At 39.7% G+C, this 20,843-nt stretch overlaps 1 protein-coding gene across 1 annotated transcript in view; it reads left to right on the forward strand.

Annotated features, from left to right (window-relative positions):
* The window catches only part of SERAC1 (serine active site containing 1), a 57,820-nt gene that overhangs the window by 35,559 nt on the left and 1,418 nt on the right, over positions 1-20,843 (forward strand). Inside the window, exons 10-17 of the mRNA XM_021693106.2 lie at positions 1,296-1,409; positions 3,420-3,582; positions 11,979-12,129; positions 14,243-14,384; positions 15,421-15,515; positions 16,749-16,846; positions 18,344-18,526; positions 19,598-19,741. Coding sequence (XP_021548781.1) covers positions 1,296-1,409; positions 3,420-3,582; positions 11,979-12,129; positions 14,243-14,384; positions 15,421-15,515; positions 16,749-16,846; positions 18,344-18,526; positions 19,598-19,741 — 1,090 coding nt within the window. The remainder of the gene's footprint in view (positions 1-1,295; positions 1,410-3,419; positions 3,583-11,978; positions 12,130-14,242; positions 14,385-15,420; positions 15,516-16,748; positions 16,847-18,343; positions 18,527-19,597; positions 19,742-20,843) is intronic.

Raw genomic sequence — 20,843 nt, forward strand, 5'->3', positions numbered from 1 at the left:
GTAATGAGTCTTCCTTCCATCCCTTCCATCTCCCCCACCCCAGCAGACACATGCCCTCATGTAGTTATACATACTCATACACAGATTGTAGCTTATGATACACTGTTCTGCCCCTTTTTCTCACTTGAGAGTTTATCTTGGAGATTGGTATATATCAGTATATGAGGAGACTCAGAAATTTTCATGTTCATATAGCATTCCATTGTACAGTAGACCTATCATGATTTAACCAGCCTCCTGTTGGTGGCGGTAGGTAGTTCAGTCTTGCGCGCTTACAAACATTGCTGCCGTGAAGGAATCTATACTTGCGTCACTTTGCCCTCGTGGGTCTCTGTAGGGCACAGGTGCTTGCAGTTTAGACACAGCTGACCTGAGTTGTCCTCCACAGAAGCAGCAGGGTGATAGGAGTGCCTGCTTCCCCCCCCCCATAGATGAAACTGTTCTTTGTCATGCAGTGTCACCGTGCATGCTTCTCATAAGAGCAGCGTTGGGCATCGTGTCGTAGATTCCCCTTCCTAGGAACTTCCTGTTGATGACTGTTGCTCATTTTTCTGTAGCATCGTCGCTGTTTTTGTCACTGATTTGAAGGGAATTGTATACTAGTGACGTTAGCGTTTCATCTATGGTAAGAGCTGAAATTTTCTTTTCCCAGTTTATTTTTTTCTTTAATTTTTTTTTATTATGTTCCGGTGGCCAACATAGAATACATCATTAGTTTTAATGTAGTGTTCAACGATTCATTAGTTGTGTATTACACCTGGTGCTCATCACCACATGTTCCCTGTTTATTCTTCTATTTCACTATCTACGAGGGCTAGTATACACTCCTGTTCTGTCTCATGGTTTTCCTAGCTCTTCTGCTTATTCTTCCATATGAACTTGAATTTCAGTTTATGAAGAATTAAAAGCTCTCTGATCATTCTTATCGGTTATCTTCATTTTAAATTTTTCCAGTAATGCCTTTTCTCTCTATTATTTTGATTAATAGACTTCAGGTAGACTCTAACATCATCTGACAGTAGAACATTATGGTCAACCTGGGCTTTTCTTGTTAAAGAATTGTGTGTTAGTCTTCATACTTTGAGAGAAGAGGACACAGAGGAAAGAAGAAAGACATAAAGATTGCCTCTTCTAGAAATGATTCCTTATGTTTTCTGTTATAGTAAGCAACAATTTGCATAACTAGTTCCCTTTCAGCTTCCAAAATATGTCGTGTATAGCTCAGGGATTTTTTTTTTTTGGTCAAACAAAAATATGAGTCATTCTTTTTAGTAAACATCTTAATTATCTTTCAGGGTGGCTTATGGTGTTTTGGAGGAAATGGACTTCCTTATGCTGAAAGTTTTGGAGAAGTTCCTTCAGCTACAGTGGAAATGTTCTGTTTAGAAGCTTTGGTAAAACATTCTGAGGTAACTTACATTTTAAAAATGTGGTTTAGTTTTTATGATCACAGTGAAAAAATTGTACATGTTGGCTCAATCAAGGGAAGTAATCCTCATTTTTTGAGGAAGAAAAAAAAGCTTTTTGCTCGTTTTAAAATTTCTGCTTTTCCCCCCATTTAATTAGAATTGATAATCATAATTTAGCTACAATACATGTATTTCATTTTTGCCAAGTAGTTCTAAAAATGTATTTAATCTTAATGATACATAAGGAAAACAACCCATTGTCTAAATACAGCATTGACCTTTGAACTATGCTATCTCCTGCCTTTCTCAGATCATTTTTACAAATAATATTACCAGGTAGTTAATTTTCAGTAAAACATCTGCTAGAGATGCAGCATATAGAAAAAAAGTAAATATTTGGATGACCATACTCTTGAATTTTAACCAGAGCATGTATTAGTGGTTTTTAAATTTTTTGGCATTTATGAGAACTTTTCTGTCGTGATCATAGTTTGATTTTATTTACTTATTTATATTTTAAAGATTTTATTTATTTATTTTTAGAGAGAGTGAGAGAAGGGGGAGGGGCAGATGGAGAGGGAGAGAGAATCTCAAGCAAGACTCCATGCCGAGAGCAGAGCCCGACATGGGGCTTGATCTCGGGACCCTGAGACCATGACCTGAACTCAAATCAAGAGTTGGATGCCCAACTGAGCCAGGTGCCCCCTGGTGCATTCTTGATTTTAAAAAGAAAAAAGCAACAAACTTTGTGGTGCTCAAATATGAATGCATAAAAATCACTCAGGAAGCATGCTTAAAAGTGCATATTTCCTGGTCACCTCTAGCAGTTTTAATTTAGTAGATGTGGGGTTATGTCCAGAAATTTGCATTTTAACAGGCATCCCTGGTGAGGCTGCTGGAAGTGGTTCATCCCACATCATGAGAAACCCCATTCTAGAACTCTTAAACTCTCCAGTTTAATTTTGGGAACCATTAGTCATGGCTCAGAAGCATCTTTGGTCATCTCTAGTTCCCACCAGTGGAGTTAGGAATTGAGTACAAAACAGAGGTATTAGCATTGTAGTTCAAAAGGGCACGTGGGAATATGAGCTGGAGTTTTTGCGACTTCAGACTAGTTTCTGAAGTAATAGATGCATCTTCAGTGGAAAGTACAGTGCGTGGAATACCTTTCCAGAAGCCTCTCAAGTCATTACATATCTCACTGAGGTATGTCTAAAAGACATACTTTTAAATGCACTTAAAATGTGATAAAATTCAATAAAAATTTGGAGAATGGAAATTGTTGCATATATGTGACATGGTGTCATGTTAGTGAGTACAACTGGTGATGCGAGGAGGCCAAGGCCGTGCCAGTGACCTTGGCACCTTGTGACGACTTATAATAGTATTACATATTTCCTTCGGCTTTCTTTGATCTCTTTTCTCCATTAAAAATTCACATCCCTTTTTATTTTTTATTTTCACTACTTGATCTTTCTCTTTAAAAACTGTTCTGACTCCTGAGTTTTAGGAGAGCCCCATAGCTGTGGACTTGTGTGGGGTGGTGTGCAGGGCCACAAGTGAGTGGTGCTTCTCTCTGGGAGTTCTTGTATGTAGAAGCAAAATCTGCCACTTGTATGGAGTTTTTTTTCCCCTGTTACCAGGTGGCAGCTTTCTCAAGCAGAGAAAAGCTTTTTAAGGTAGTTTCAAGCCAGCCAAAGTATCCCTATAAATTGAAACAATTCTATAATAATGACATCATCAGGTTATACATCCCACCAAGAGCTAAACAGAATAAGAATAAAAACTTCAGAAGTCCTGGGGAGATATGCCTTCATTTTTTCAGTGATTTTGAATCACCCCTCACATAGATAGGGGTTTGCTTATTTATTTAAGTAAGCTGACATGAGTGTTTTAGGTAGGTCTCTATCCTTGAGCAGGAGCCCCCTGGCTGTGCCATCCGCATACTTTGTCACCTGGTTAGTGAATCTGTGCAACATAAAGTGAGCTTTCATTGATTTGTTGTGCTAGATATCTACACATTGTGATAAAATTGAAGCAAACGGAGGCTTGCAACTACTTCAGAGGCTGTACCAACTTCACAAGGATTGTCCTACAATACAGAGAAATATAATGCGTATCATTGGAAATATGGCTTTGAATGAACATCTTCATTCTACTATAGTTCGCTCAGGTAACACCTTTATATGCTGAGTATTTTGGATTTGGTCCTTTGTTCTTCTCCCACCTCCACCCCTCATGATACATTAATTTTTTAATAGACTTAAGACTTTGCTTAGGGTTACTTATGGGTCCTTAGAGCATGTCATTTTAGTAGGGGCACGGAATCGCTTGAGACATGTGGATAATCCACATTGAAGATAATCGGTGTGTGGATAGTCACAGGAGAACAGTTTTTGCCATGATGACCATCTAATTGTTTACATCATCTTTGATATGATTTGGTTAACCAAGAGGTGTACTCGGAGTGTAATTCATGATTTTCCCGCCTTGCAACTAATAAACTGATGGTGGGGAGATACTTAAGACCATGCAGATATCCTGCTCATCTACTGAACATTCTTGCCTCATCTAGTCTTTAGCATGATGGTTGCAAAATAATGGTTTTCTAACTGCAGCATGCCTTCCCCATGTGCTTTTCAGCATTTGGCATTTTCTTGTAAGCAAGAGCCTGCCCTTCTCTCTCCTTCCATCTGTCTCCCTCCTTTTTTCCTTCTTGACTCTCCCCCCCCCTCCCCCATCAGTATGGGTACATAGATTCTTGGTTTTTTAATGGTTTATAACTTATTACTGTACTTCACATTTGGTGCCAGATTGTCTCAGTTTTGGTTAGTGGGAGCCCCATAGACTGGCTCCATGTGTCCTTGCAATGTGCCTACCTCATTTTGGGAGGCATTCCTTACTGTCTGGAATAACAAGATGTTCCAGGCTCATCTCTCTGAGGAGAAATGCAGGTAGATTTTAGTGCAGATTGATTGGTAGAGACCAGGATCTGGGTGCTTAGTGTCCTTACTGGTCCTGGAGTGTCTGCTTCTTGGCTCTTTCAGTGGAAAACGCAAGGTGATACATACAGATACACACACACAACTATGCATACATATGTGCTCATTTTATTAGAGCTATTTATTATTAGAAACTATGAATTCACATTTTTTCTTGTGTCCCTGCTTTTATTTTTGTTTACGAGAGTTTTGATCAGTAGAAGTTTTTAATTTAATGAAGTCTCATTCAGGGATCAGCCAACTTTTTCTATAAAGGACTATTTACTATGGGTTTTATTTGTTCCTACTTTTTAGATTCTTAAGGTAGAAACTTAATCACTGATTTTAACCTCTTTTCTTGTTTCAGTTACCTGTTGCTGTGTATCAAACACAAAATTCATTGGTTAAAATAGTGGTCATATATTTTCCTCATCAATCTGAAACTTGGGCAAGATTTGATAGTGAAGGCTTACATCACTCTAAGCAGCATTAACTGGAGCATCTTAGCTGTGGGGTGAAGGATACACTTTGAAGATTGCTCGCTTACCTGGCTTGCAAACTGGTACTGGCTCTCAGCTGGGACTGGGGACATTGGCTCCTTTCTACATGCGCCTCTGCATGCAGCTTGAGCTTCCTTTAAGCATGATGGCTAGGTGTAAAGGGCAAACGTCCCCAGAGAGGGCCAGGTATAAGCTTTTTTCCTTTTATAATCAAGCATTGGAATTCATTTCTGCCATGATCTATTGATTAGAAGCTAGTCACTAAGCCTGGCTCACATTCAAGGGGAAGAGATTTGGAAGGGGTGTAGACTCATCACCTCTTAATGGAGAATAGTGTCAAAGAATTTGAAGACATGTTTTCAAATCACTACAATTTTGTATTTAAAGTGGTAAATTTCCTCTAACCTGCTTTAGATGCATCCCTCACATTTTGGATATATTGTATTTTTATCATTATTTAGTTTGACATATTTTCTAATTTTCTTGTGAATTTTTTCTTTGTCTCATGGGTTACCTAAAAGTGTGCTGCGTAGTTTATAAATATTGTTTTCTAGGTATCATATGTCTCTGATTTCTAATTTAATATATCATGTGTTCAGAGAACATAACCTATAAGATTTTAGTCTTTGGGAATTTATTGAGACGTACTTGATGGCCTGTTGTATGGTCTGTCATGGTGAATGTTCTGTGTGCACTTAAAAAGAATGAGTGCTCTGTAGTTGTTAGGTGAAGTGTTCAATATATAACAATTAAACCACATTGGCTGACAGTATTGCTCAAATCTTCTCTAGGTCTTCATTGCGTTTTTGTCTAGTTCTATGAATTACTGAGAGATGTGTGAAATTTTTCAACTATGATTGTGAATTTGTCTGTTTTTTCCTTTAGTTCTTTCAGGTTTCTCTTCCTGGTAGATTATTCATTTTTTATTAAAAAAGGATGTCTCTCCCACTGGGGTCACTCCTTTTCTTTAGGTCCACTTGATCTGGTATTAAAATAGCCACACTAGCTTTCTTTTTCTTTTAAAAACATTTTTATTATTGAAGTGTAATTGACATACAATGTCATGTTAGTTTCAGGTGTACAACATAGTGATTTGATAATCCTGTACACTATATGATGCTTACCGTAAGTGTAGTTATCTGTCACCACACAACATTATTATTGACCATATTCCCAATGCTGTACTTTTCATCCCTGTGACTTATTTTATACCTAGACGTTTGTACCTCTTAATCCCCTTCACCTATTTCACTTAGCCCCCTACCCGCCCCACTCCCCTCCTGTCTGGCAACCACTAGTTTGTTCTCTGTATGACTCTGTTTCTATGGGAGTTTTTGGTTTTGTTTTTTAGATTTCATGTATAAGTGAAACATATGGTATTTGTGTTTTTCTTTGACTTATTTCACTTAACATAATACCGTCTAGGTCTATCCATGTCATCACAAATGGAAAGATCTCATTCTTTTTTATGGCTGACTGATAGTCTATTACAAACATACACACATACACATCTTATCCATTTACCCACTGACGTACCCAGGTTGTTTCCATATCTTGGCTCTTGTAGATAGTGTTGCAATAATCATAGGGGTGCTTATGTCTTTTTGAATTAGTTTTTTCATTTTCTTTGGATAAATCCCTAGTAGTGGAGTTCCAGGATTGTATGGTATTTCTATTTTTAATTTTTTGAGGAACCTCCATACTGTTTTCAACAGTGGCTGCACCAGTTTACATTCCCACCAACAGTGTGCAAGGGCTCCCTTTTCTCCACATCCTAACACTTGTTATTTCTTGTCTTTTTAATTCTAGCCATTCTGACTGGTGTGAGGTGATAGCTTATTGTGGTTTTGATTTTCACTTCCCTAATGATCACACTTTTTCTTATGCTTGCTGTTTGCATTACCAATCTTTTATCTTTTCCCCTTCTTTTGCTTTCATTTTTCTGTGACTCTAAAAATAAGTACATCTTTTATAGACAGCATATAGTTGCATCTTTTTTTTTAAATCCAGTTTGATCCTTTTAATCAGAGTGTTTTGTCTCTTTACTGCTAATGTAATTATGAATATTGTTTCCTTTTTTACTCCTTTACTGACTTTTTTGGGTTACTTGAGTATCTTTTACATTCTGTTCTTTCTCCTCTTTTGGCTTTTTATATAGTATTATTTGTGTATTTTTTTTTATTGGTGGTATCCTTAACTTATCACAGTCTATCTTGAATTACTATTATGCCACTTTATATATAGTGTGAGATTCTTACAATAGCGTAATTTACTTTCCACCCCGTGCTTTGGTATTGTCATAATGTATTTTATTCCCACATATGTTATAGACTTTGTGATACATTGTTGTTATTCAGTCAAGCGATACTGAAAGACTATAAGAAAAAAAGTCTTATTTGCACATTTATAATATCCAGTGTTCTTCCTTCTGTTCTGTTTATCTACATTTACATCTGATATCATTTCCCTTCAGGCTAAAGACCTGGGCCTGCTGGATAAATTCTCTTACGTTTCATTTTCTGAAAGTCTGTCCTTTGCCTTTATTTGATTATCCCAGGAAGGAGATTTTCCATGGATAAAGAATTCTGTGTTGACAGTGTGTTACTTTTTCTATCAGCACTTTAAAACTGTCATTCCATTCTCTCCTAACCCCCGCTATTTGATGAGAAGTGTCTTATTCCCACTTTCGTTCTCCTGTATGTACCTTGTCGTGTCTTCTCTGGCTTCTTTTAAGGTTTTTATGTTTGGTTTTTAGCAGTTTGACTATGAAGTGCTTGATTCCTTTTTTATATTTATGCTGCTCACAGTCTGCTGAGCTGACTGGATCAATGGGTTGATGTTTTTGATCAAATTTGGAAAATTTCCAGTCAGTATATCTTAAAATACTTTTTCTTGTCTTCTTTTTGCTCTTTTCTCCTTTTGGGACCTCAGTCATGGATATTAGATCTCTTGATTCTGTTCCACAGGTCGTTGAGACTGTCTTCATTTCTCTTCAAATATTTTTCTTTCTCTGTGTTTTACTTTGGATAATTTCTGTTGACTTATCTTCAGTTTCTTTAATGGGATAGAGCCTTGATCAAATCAGTATTTTATTTAAAAAACCCACAAAACACTCTTCCCCAAACTGAACCCTGGCTCTTATCCCAAGTCTTTGATCCTCTCAGTGATTTCAGTATCTACTGGACCAGCCCACTGAACACCTTGGTCTCTCAGTTCCTTGACCTTCTTGTCTCCATCGACTTCCTTCTCTGCTCCTGATTGTCTAGTACTACGCTCCCATGCCACACCTGGATTTAGTCATGGCCTGAAACCACTTCACCTGCAAAATCAGTAATTTACCTCTCCGAGCACATCCTCCTCTCATTCAAGCTTGTTTTTGCATCTGCTCCCGCAGTGACTGGTTTTATTCTCTCCAGGAATTTATCTGCTGACCCCTTTATTTTCTCCCAGTCCAATCGTCCTCTTTATCCTCACTCCCCTCCTGACGCAGTGTATATATATTCCGTGGTCCATCATTTCATTGACGTTTTCTTCAGGGCCCCAGAACTCCCTTTCTCTTCCATCCTCTGAGCACACCCTTGGTCAAGACCCCAACGCTACAGAAAACCTCCTGTCTGCGGCTTCTGTGGCTGAGCACAGAATCATAGCAGATTGGCCATCACCTTCAATTTCGTTCAGCAGTCCTGTTTCTCAGGCAGTCTGCCTGAACATTCCTAGCAATGACGACTTGAACCTCCTCCACATCCTCAGACTTCCCCCAGACTCCGTCCCTCTCAGCAGGTGACGTCTCCTACTTCAGTGAGACAGCTGAGACCCTGAAAGGAATTTCCGTTTCCCGCTACCAAAACCAAACTGGTCTTCTCCTTTTCTGCTCTTGATGATAGGAAGAGGGACATCTCTTATGAGCCCTCCAACTACACCTGGCTCCTTTCACGGTCTCAGGGATTGCCAGTCTTTTCTCATCTGCGTAGTCAGCGGCTCCTTCTCAACAGAACTCTTTGATCGACACAGATTAGGGGACAGTATGAAGAACCACCTAAATTCGCGGCGCGACACAACACCCCCCTGCTTTTTCACCCTCTCTTCTGCTTTTGATTTTATATCTAAACTTTTCAAAGTTATCTATGCTTCTTTTTGCTCAGCTCCCATTATTTCTGAATATTTCAGTTTGAATTCTGCTGCTTTACCTTGTTGTATTTTTTCCTTTAGGCATCCTGTATTTTTACCTATATATATAGGTGTGTGTGTGTGTATATGTATATATATATAAATCTTAATAGTATCAGGTCTGTAACTTTTTACCATTCAGATTTACAAAAGTTAAAAAGATACTGGTGGGCGCCTGGGTGGCTCAGTTGGTTGGGCCACTGCTTTTGGCTCAGGTCATGATCCTGGAGTCCTGGGATCGAGTCCCGCATCGGGCTCCCTGCTCGGCGGGGAGCCTGCTTCTCCCTCTGACCCTCCCCCTTCTCATGTGCTCTCTGTCTCTCTCATTCTCTCTGTCTCAAATAAATAAATAAAATCTTAATAATAAAAAAAAAGATACTGGTAATAGCCACTGCTGATTGAAGGTGTGTTAAAACTGCGCCTCTCATATATTGTTGGTGAGGATGTAAATTGATTCAGTTTTCTGATAGGCACTTAGTAGTATTTATTAAAAGAATGTATATACCATTTGACCTAGTAATAATACTACTAGGACTCTCTCCTACCTCAATACTCATGGGTGTTCCTAAAGATTTGTGTATAAAAATGTTTATTGGACTGGTGTTTGCAGTATGGAAAAAATAGAAACAACCTAAATGTCTGCCAGTAGGAATAATGTTAAATAAACAATGGTATACTCAAATTATGTTAAATGCTATAGTTAAAAAGAAAAGTTGATGTATGTGGAGAGCATTCCAAGACATAATACTGAAGTACTAGATTCAGTCACAGAACAGCAGGAATAGTACGATTCTATTTAGGCAAAAAAAAAAAAAAGCAAATAGAGCTATAGTGTATATGTAGAAGTTATAGGTATAGGACTGAATTTTTAAAAAGGTTTGGAAGGGTCACCACCAAACTTTTAACTCTAGTTACTTTTGAGGATATAAGTGGAATTGGGAAATGATGGGAGTGGTAAAGTGGGACTTTGATTATTAAAAGCTATTTTTAAATTGTTTTTATAATTATCATGTATTCAGATGTTACATAATTTAAAAACACTGAATCTTAAAGACGCGTTTTCCAAGAGGCATTTGATATTTTGTAAAAGGTGAAGCATCTCAGGCATTGTGAAAATACTTTGTCAACTAAAAAAAGCCATAGAAGTGGCTTGTGCCGTGATTTCTCTTGTGTTTCCTTTCTTGGGACTCCATTAAAAATAAAGCATAGGGGCCCCTGGGTGGCTCAGTCGTTAAGCGTCTGCCTTTGGCTCCGGTCATGATCCCAGGGTCCTGGGATTGAGCCCCGCAGAGTGCTCCCTGCTCAGCGGGAAGCCTGCTTCTCCCTCTCCCACTCCCCCTGCTTGTGTTCCCTCTTGCTGTCTCTCTCTCTGTCAAAAAATAAATAAAATCTTTAAAAATAAATAAAGAGAAATAAAGCATATTTTTGTATGTATACCAGTAATATACCTATATATCTTTATAGGTAGAATTTTAAAACATTCTTATTTGTTATTATAAAGGCTTCTTTAACACATTTGGAAGGGGCATTTTTTGATATTACAAATTTGAATATTGTTAAAGAATTATTGGGCCTGAGACTTCTTTTGGATTGTCATCACACTGATGTTCCAACACTTTGGCCACAGAGCAAGGGAGGAGGACATGGGATAGCTGCTTTGTACTGAGTGCCTGCTGGACTTGGTAAGGGCAGTTTTTATATGGATTAACTTATTAGAACCTTCTTCCAGCCCAGGGAGCCAAGTAACTTAACTGAGGTTCCACAGTAAGTAAGTAGGGGACAGAAATTTTGAGCCCACATCTCTGCCCTCAAGGCCCATGTTGTGTTATTTTAAGTTATATAAATAAAATGGGAATAGATTCTCATGGTAAATACTTCAGAGAACATAGGTACAGCAAAAAAAGTTAAAACCATCTTTATTTTTTTTTAAGATTTTATTTATTTATTTGGCAGAGAGAGAGCACAAGCAGGGGGAGCGGCAGACAGAGGGAGAAACAGGCTCCCCACTGAGCAGGGAGCCAGCAGCAACCTTGATCCCAGGACCCTGAGATCATGACCTGAGCTAAAGGCAGACGCTTAACCAACTGAGCCACCCAGGCACCTTCTTTTTTTTTTTTAAGACTTTAATATTGTCTAGATCCATCCATGTTGTTACAAATGACAAGATTCCATTCTTTTTTAAGGTTGGGCAATATTCCACTACATATATGTACCACATCCTTATCCATTCATCTGCGGATGGATATTAGGTTGTTTCCCTGTCTTGCTCTTCCATATTGTAAATAATGCTGCAGTAAACATAGGGGTGCATATATCTTTTTGAATTAGTGTTTCCTTTCTTTCATTTTCTCCTAGTAGAGGAATTACTAGATCATATGGTAATTCTATTTTTAATTTTTTGAGGAACCTCCATACTGTTTTCAACAGTGGCTGCACCAATTTACATTCCCACCAGCAGTTCCTTTTTTCCCACATCCTCGCCAGTACTTGTTACTTCTAAGCAAGCTCATTATTAAGAAACCATTTCTTGTGTGTATTAAAGGCTGCTAGTATGTCTGACAATCAGGACGAAATAACTAGTATGAAAACTTACTGAGTTTAGTAATTCTCGCTAAAAGCAGAATATCATATTCTTATTGATGACATCCCTAGTAATTGCAACCTTTGTTAGATTTTCTGAATAAAGGAAATGGCTCTTAAACCCCTTCTACCTTCTTTGAGACCTCCATACAGGGTACCTGGCTTGGGGCCTCATGTGCTGTGGGGTGTGGAGAACCTTAGTGCAGAATGCAGTTGGAGTATTCTTTCTTTTTGTGAGACGGATGCTGGAGTCTGCCTTTCTCCCACCATTTTCAGTCAGAAACCGCTCAAGGGTCAGATGGAGTAGTGTGGGTATTGAAGGGGTTTGTTCTCTTCACCAGGTTGGGTTTCCATACTGGCAGAGGCGATGAAGTCTCACCGCATTATGGAGGCCTCACAGGCCGCCAGAACCCTGGCTAATCTAGACCGAGAGACTGTGCAGGAAAAATACCAGGATGGCGTGTATGTGCTTCAGCCCCAGTACCGCACAAGGTGAGGGGGCACACGGTCGCCTGGTCTCCTCTGGGGTGGGGGTGGGGTGGGGTAAAGCCCAGGGGGCTGATCTGTTCACTTTACTTCTGCATAGTTCAGATGTTAAATACCTTATAAATAATCCCGAGAACCTTACTTACTGACACCGTTTGTCTGTAATAACCTCAGAAGAATTGCGGGCTGTCATGGAAGTACGGAACTAGCTAAACTAACCAGTGTGATTTCATACCGAGGGCTGACCTTCAGTAAGATCGCATGCACCTCTTGTAATATGGCCCCCCCCTAAACTTCGTAATGCATAGTTCGTTTCACTACTTGTTTCCTGCAGATCTGAGTTAATAGCTGATTTGGATTGTAGAGGTTGGTTTGGATGGGAGGAGATAGGACATCCTGTGCAGGCAGCCATATTATATTAGCCTGGTTCTGGAACTCAGAAGGACTGGACAAAGTTTATGCAAGGTATAAAATCGTTCACTGGAAGGAGTAAGTTGTAATAAATTTGACTCATGCTCCTTCTTAAGATTATTTCTGGTCACCATTTCCAGTTGTATCATTGCTGAGATAATAAATATAAGAAGGACCACAATGAAAAAATTATATGTTTCTTGGATTTTTCTCAGTACTTTAATAATACCTCAGAAAATAGGAAAATCATTTAATTGAAAAATGGATTTTGTGGTTAATTCCAATTTATAAACAAAATAATATGGAAATGTATTTCATATGTGTTGCATAATTGTGTGTGTACTATAAATAGCTTACAAATCATATGCTGTCTACAGTTTCTAAAAATGTTACATCTAAGAACATCTGGGTGGCTCAGCTGGTTAAGTGTCCAACTCTTGATTTCGGCTCAGGTCATGATCTCAGGGTCATGAGATTGAGCCCTGTGTCGGGTTCTGTGCTGGGCACGGAGCCTGCTTAAGATTCTCTCTCTCGGGTGCCTGGGTGGCTCAGTCCGTTAAGCGACTGCTTTCGGCTCAGGTCATGATCCTGGAGTCCCGGGATCGAGTCCCACATCGGGCTCCCCGCTCGGCAGGGAGTCTGCTTCTCCCTCTGACCCTCCTCCCTCTCATGCTCTCTGTCTCTCATTCTCTCTCTCTCAAATAAATAAAATCTTTAAAAAAAAAAGAAAAAAGAAAAAAAACTATGTTCTTAAAAAAAAAAAAAAAAAAAAAAAAAAGATTCTCTCTCTCCCTCTCCCTCTGCCCCTGCTCTCATGTTTAAAAAAAAAAAAAAAAAAAGTCATATCTAAAGACTATGAATTGGGCGCCTGGGTGGCTCAGTTGGTTAAGCAACTGCCTTCGGCTCAGGTCATGATCCTGGAGTCCCGGGATCGAGTCCCGCATCGGGCTCCCTGCTCGGCGGGGAGTCTGCTTCTCCCTCTCCCACTCCCCGTTTGTGTTCCCTCTCTCGCTGTGTCTTTCTCTGTCAAATAAATAAATAAAATCTTAAAAAAAAAAAAAAAAGACTATGAATTACTTTAAAACTTCATTTTTTTTTTTTTAAGATTTATTTATTTGAGAGTGTGAGTGAGTGGGGTGGGGGTGGGGCAGAGAATTTCAAGCAGACTCCCTGCTGAGCATGGAGCCCTACACGGGGCTTAATCCCTCAACCCTGAGATCATGACCGGAGCCGAAATCAAGAGTCAGACCCTTAACTGACTGAGCCACCCAGGGGACCCTAAAATCTCATTTCTGATAAACATTTATTTCCTTGGTAAGTTTATAAAAATCTTTCATGCATGCTCAATTTGAAACTACACTAGCATATTCTTATTTAATTTCTTAAATACTTTATTGATTTGTGGAATATTCTCATGAAATTCTTTGGAGGGCAGTCTATGACATGTCACTTCATTGGTTATTAAACTCATTACAGTTGATTTTGGTTGGTCTAGCTGGCTAGGGCTAGCTGTGTCTCCATTCTTGTAGAGAGAGCAGTGAGCACACTCCATGTATGTCTGCCACACTTGTGCTTACACAGCTTGCCTTCATCGTTTTATTTCCTGTATGTACACTTGCTGAGCACCAACCACAGAGTAGTAGGTAGACTCTTACCAAAGCAGTAATGCATTTATTCTCCTTCTTTTTAAAACTCTCTCCCCCATCAGTCAGCCCATTAAAGCAGATGTCCTTTTTATTCATGGCCTTATGGGAGCAGCATTCAAAACGTGGCGCCAGCAGGACAGCGAGCAGGTTTTAACTGACAAGATTTTAGAGGATGAAGCCAGGTATACCACGTGTTGGCCCAAGGTAAGGAAGGGCTACCTCTGGTAGACCACCCTCTTCATGACGCACGGTGGTGTCTCTGGCTATTGAAGCCCGCATTCTGATTTGCTTATTTTTCTCTTTTTCCTGGGATTTTTCTACCATGCAGTTTTTCTGTCCATTAGAGACACTTGTAGTATGTTCATGAACAGCTGGGCTCGTCACCCTGCCTTCTGTTGTGTCATTTCTGGTTAGGGTGTGGGCTAGAACTCTGAAAGAATCGTTCATTGAGTAAAAAACTGGCAAGGACCAATATTCGTTCACTCCTATTAAAAATACAACAAATAATACATTGCTAGTTCTGTGATTTTAATAATTATAAAAATAGAAATACTTTGAAGAGATATTCGAAGTATTTCTATTATAAGATAATTCTACTTTGGATTTCCTTGGTGATATTTCTTTTAAGAGCCTTAACTCTGGGATGAATGCACTGCACGCAATGTACCCAAAGCTCAGCGAAGATGGCTATCTATGCCTGTAGTTTCCAGGGCTTTGTCCCACCGTAGCTTCTTCACCTTCACGGAGGCTATCGTGCAGAAAGAATGGTTTGCACTTTGTCTCTGGCAACACTGACATATGGAGAGGGCTATCGGTCCTGGGTCCACAGACAGAACCGTGGCTGTGGTTAGCATCTCTGCGTTCTCCGCTCGAATCTTCAGCCGTCAGATGGTGCCATCTGTCCTGAGATCATAACTTTCTATTAAATGCTTTCTAAAAGCCAATTTGATTTGGACTCCAAAAACTCCTTGCTTTTGGCTATATAACACATTAAAACTGAGAATATTCTCTTGAAACTCGCATTGGCTTTATGCTAAAAATATTGATGCCTCCTTGTGACCAGAGACATAAAAAAATAAAATGCCAGAACCGGTTTTCTAGTCACCTTTTAACTTTCTTCTAATGCAATGTGTTATAGTTGTCCATATCAGTGGCCTTTAGTTACAGGTGTCAATCACTAGCAAACAACGGGAGCAGTGGAAATTCATGTATGTTCTTTTGTACCTTACATTTTGTGTAGACATGGTTGGCACGAGACTGTCCTGCTCTCCGAATTATATCTGTGGAGTATGACACCAGCCTTAGCGACTGGAGAACGAGGTGTCCTATGGAGAGGTAACAGAGGGGACACTGTGGACTGGGAGGAAGGGCCGGGGTCCACGACCCTCAGGGATTGAGGGGAGCTTTATCTTTTGATGCCACAGACAGAATTTTTTTATGAAAAACCTTTTTTCTCTTCCTTCTAGAAGGAGTTAGTAATATATAAACAGTGAACTAGTGTAAGGCTTGCATCTAGTGTCAGTGTTGGGTTCCTGAAGTGGTTCATTTATAATTATTCTATTAGTAAGGACCACGGATTCTACAGCAGAATCTCCTTTACTCCCAGAAGTAAACGTGAGGCTTTTTGCTTCTGTGTTCGCAAGTGTATTGGCTACAGGAAGCAAAGGAAAAGATGCTGAGCAATGTAGGCTGCCTCTGTCACTTGCATGTCATACATGCTGATTGTGTATACAGGAAGAGGAGCACTGGACCTCTGGGCTCTGGGACCTGGATGGTAGCCGATTCTGCCTGTGACCCACTGTGTGGTCTCAGGTCATCTAACTCGTCTGGGAAGCTTGGTCTGCAGGTTGAGAGCGTTGGTCGGAATCACTGGTACTAAGCTGAGCGTTGTCTCTGAACGGCCTCCGCATAGGTGCCAGGGGGCAGGAGCTCTGGGGTCCTTCCCCATTGCACCAAGAGGAGCTCTGACAAACCTTTATTGCAAGGAAAGGATTTTATAGATAAACAGTTTGAAACTACCAGAGTAGATCGTTTTGACTTTCCCTTTTAGCCTGAAAATTACTTTGAATTTTCTGATTCTAAGAGCTTTCTGGTATTTCTAAATAAACCAAAATGATGAAAGCTTAATGTTTGCAGCATAAGTACAAGTAGAACTAAGTAGAATTGCAGCTTACCATGTAGGTGAGCTCACAGCAGACAATACAGCATTATTTTCAGGCCACATCATGACAAGAACACACATCCTAAGTGGTCGGGGCAGTCGGTGTGAGATCCAGCTTGTAAAAATTGCCAGATGCGTAATAGATGCTCAAACCCTGCTTGTTTAGTAAGTGAATGGCTTGTTCTGAGCCTAGATATTCCCAGTTTTGCCACTGTGACTAAGTTAGAAACGGGGAATGAGCAATTGTAGAAATCAAACAGAGTAGGGGTATTCCTGACCCCAAAATATAGTATGTAGTATTGGCCCAATGAAAGTTCTTGCCTTAAAAACTTGGATAGTAAAATTGTGGGGTGGGGGTTGCAGAATCAATAGCCTCATATAATGCCTGCTGTTTTCATTTTGTTCAGAAAGTCCATTGCATTCAGGAGCAACGAACTTCTAAGGAAGCTCAGAGCGGCTGGTGTTGGGGATAGGCCAGTCATTTGGGTTTCACATAGCATGGGAGGTAAGTATGTTTCACTTTTGTGAAGCCAGCACTGTGAGGTTATTGTCAGCTAGTGGGGCTCACCTGTTACCACAGCTCCCTGTTTCACTTAATACTGGCCCCTTTTCCCTCTAAATTAATGTTTTTGGCTATAGCTAAGAGTTTTTAAATGACTACTTTCCTTCCATCCTAATTGTTTTTCTACAAGGGGACCACTAGTAACAAACCATATCAAAGGAACATGTGGTTGGCAACGTAATGCTTTCATATAGCGATAATCAGTGAACATCAGAAGCAGTCCGTGGCTCATATAAGCCTGCCTGGTGAATATCCCTCAGCATTCCTGGCTGGTCCCTGTGCTCTCCTTTCTTCCCTGCATCCCCAAGCATTGCAGAGCCCACAGCCCCAAGCCTGCTGAGGGGGAGGTGTGATGGCAGATGTCTGCTCTCTGGGTCCTGGTGTGTGCTTGCTAAGTGTCATCTGCTCCTCTCGGCCCACTCCCCAGCCCATTCTCACAAGAGATGTTACCATCCGCCTTGGAGAGGGCCTTGCTACAGCCTCTGGCCTAGTTTATCTGATGAAATGCTCGGGATTGCAAACTCTGAGGTGGGGCTCTTTGCTGAGAGAGAGGTGGATGTAGCCCTTTGTGTCCACAGAGATCCACGGTTACCAACCATATAAGTGACCTCTGTGTTGTATTATCAGCTTCAAGCCCAGGGTGGGGAGATGGAAGAGATGGGGCCTTCCTAGGTGCATTTTCCTACAGAAACTTTGTTTTCCATGGTGGATAAGCTTTATGGGGCTCTGTCTTTTTTGAATATTAGTACTGTCCTAATGTTGTGGTCATTAGTAGGCCACTGGGGACAGGATAGGGACACATGGTGCTGCATATTTACTTCATTGATGGACACCCAACATAGCAATGCCTAGTACTCCTTCTAGGAGATAGTGTATTCTGTGATAAAAGATCTGTCTAGGGTGAGATTTCTAGATTCTAGAAGAGATTTCTAGATTTCTAGAATCTTACCTGTTTGTAGGCTTGTATTATATACAGTTGACCCTGAAACAGCATGGGGATTAGGGACACTGACTTCCCTGTGCAGTCAGAAATCTGCCTATAACTTTTGACTCCCCAAAAACTTAGCTACTAATAGCCTACTGTCGACCAGAAGCTTTACTGACCTCAATTAATATGTTTTGTATATGTATTCTGTATGTATTCTTACAATAAAGAAAATGTAAAGAAAATCGTAAGATACATTAATAGTACTGTATGAAATCCATCATGTGTATAAGTGCATCCATACCGTTGAAACCATGCTCTTCAAGGGTCCGCTGGATCCTAGGTCAGCAGTATTACCAAGTGCTAGTATTTTAAGGCCCTGTGTGTTGGACTCTAGAGAATTATTTAAACTTTAAAGAAAACATCTCTTTTTGTGTTGTTCCCCACCTCCTTTTGTTTTAGAATAATGGAGGGAAGAAAAAGAGCTTATGCATTGTTTTTCTTTGTATGGCTAGGTCTTCTTGTCAAAAAGATGCTGCTGGAAGCCTCTAAGAAGCCAGAAATGAGTACTGTTATAAACAATACCAGAGGAATAATTTTTTATAGCGTTCCTCATCATGGATCCCGTCTGGCTGAATACTCTGTTAATGTTCGCTATCTTCTTTTTCCCTCTTTGGAAGTCAAAGAACTCAGCAAGGGTAATATTTATGTTCTGTCATGAAGGGGAATTGGGATTGTATTAATATCAGTTATACAGGAGAAGGAGAAAAGAAGACGGTTTCTAACTTGGCTATATTATCCCATTTTATTATTTGTATACAAATTGTGTTTAGACTATCATGGAAAATTTTTAGTTTGGGCTTGATTTTTCTTTGATACCTTTCCTTAAGGTATCAAAGGTATCCTCAAATACAATTTTAATACTATCTTAAATATTTAAAATTTTAAGTTATGTTTTCCATGAGTTTGGAAAATCAACTGTTAAAATATAAACAGACTTAAGATTTTCAGGATATTAATTATAATATACTTATTTTGATTAATAAACATTTTCTCAGTTTCTGGAATGCCTGTTAATCAATTTGGAGGCCCTGGCTGAGCCTTTAATATGCTAGTTGTCTTTTTGTTCATATTTTCTCTTTCTTCTGCTTTATGGAGAGTTACTTAACTTTATATTCTAAACCTTCTATTGAACTTTATTTTTTGCAGTCAAGTTTTATTTTCCAGAAGCTTTCTTGTTCTCTGATTCTTTTGAAATCATTCTAACAATACTAATTAGAGTTTTTTCTTAAAGTTCCTTTCTGTTTCGTCACTGAGTTCTGTGTCTTCTGTGCCCAGGTGTTTTGTTTGCTCACTGGGTCTCTTTTAGGTTGTAAGCTATCCTCTAGGGTCTGGTATGTCTTGGTTGCCTTTTCCTAGTTGAGGATGGGGGGCAGGCCCTCTGTGATTATAGACAGTTCTTGTCGATGGGAGGCTGTGCTTTAGGGTGAAGGTTCCAGCCAGCACACTGAGGGACCCAGTCCCACATACCACATTGCCCCACACGCTTATGGTCAACCAGTAACATGTGAAGCCTCTCCCTCGGCCTGCTGGCCTCTATCAGTTCTGCTGTGGCTTTAGCTCTACTCTCATCTTAATGACTTCATAGGAAGGAGAGAAAATAAACAAGTTATTATCTTGAACCAGAACCCTGATTTTCTCTTTAGTACATTTTATTATAAATTGGGTAAACAGAATTTGTCACAATCTTGTTTTCTGGAATTTTACAGATTCTCCTGCACTTAAAACACTACAAGATGATTTTCTGGAGTTTGCTAAAGACAAAAATTTTCAGGTGCTGAATTTTGTAGAAACACTGCCAACTTACATTGGTAGCATGATTAAACTGCATGTGGTGCCCGTGGAATCAGCAGGTACTCCTTCTTTTGAAATTTGTTTGCTGTTAGATGCCTGGTTGGTGGTACCTATATTTAATCATAAACAACCCATTTTTATATTCAAGCTTCAGTTTTAGGAGACAGTTTATATGAAGATCTAGATTCTATTATTCTTTTCAGCTATAGATTAAAATTTCTCTGCCAACATACAACCTTGGCATTACTCCTCCTTCCCTTCATTTAGCTGGCAGAGGTTAATTGGCTGCCTCCGTGAGCTCTGTTGTATTAAGAATTCAAAGTCCTTCTATCAGCTACAACGAAAGGGGCATTTAACAGACTGATAATTGATTTGTTAAAGCTTTCTCTGTGCAGCTAAAGGTGTGAAAGCTTTAACAAATGAAAGATTTTTTTAAACATTTTTTTCCATTGGAATCTTAGATGGGGGATATTCAAGCAACAATTTCTTTTATAATCCTGGGGTTGAAGGAAATAACCAATACCTTTTACTGTGGTGTGTTATAATGTAATATAGGCTCTTTGAGGTAGGGCCCAAATCTTAATTCTCTTTATTGACTCCTGTATTAACTCAGTAATAGTAATAGTAGATAACCCACACATTGCCCTCCTTGAAATGCTTTTCTCTCACCTGGCCAACCTGCCAACCTGATGACCTCTGAGGCAGTATTAGGTGCTGTCTTAGTGGCACTCGGCCATACTGAGAGCTCCCAGGGACAGTGGGAATCTGGAGTGCCTGCCAGATGGTTCTTCAGCCTGTATAACAAGTTTTGTCCTAACTCCATTATGTATTAAATACTCTGTAGTAGAACCTAAAGAGGCTTTACCACAAAGTAATACGCTGTACAGTGAGGAGTTACTATTTAGTAGTTGTAGAACTTAAAAAAAGGACTTTGGAAGCTTGAAGCAAAAGTAAAGGTGATACTGTGGGCCACCTGTTTGTCGCTACAGAGCCTTGTCATAATTCTGTCTGCCCTTTGGGGGTCATGAGGAGGTTTGTCTTCCTTCATAACCACCACCTACATTCCTTACCTGGCAGTCCTCACCAGGACCTCTTGTCACTTCCATCTAGGTGCACTTTGTTAGGCTGAAACATCAGAAACTCAACTAGATCTCTCAAGCA

The sequence above is a fragment of the Neomonachus schauinslandi genome, chromosome 8, assembly GCF_002201575.2.
Source record: "Neomonachus schauinslandi chromosome 8, ASM220157v2, whole genome shotgun sequence".
NCBI lineage: Eukaryota > Metazoa > Chordata > Mammalia > Carnivora > Phocidae > Neomonachus > Neomonachus schauinslandi.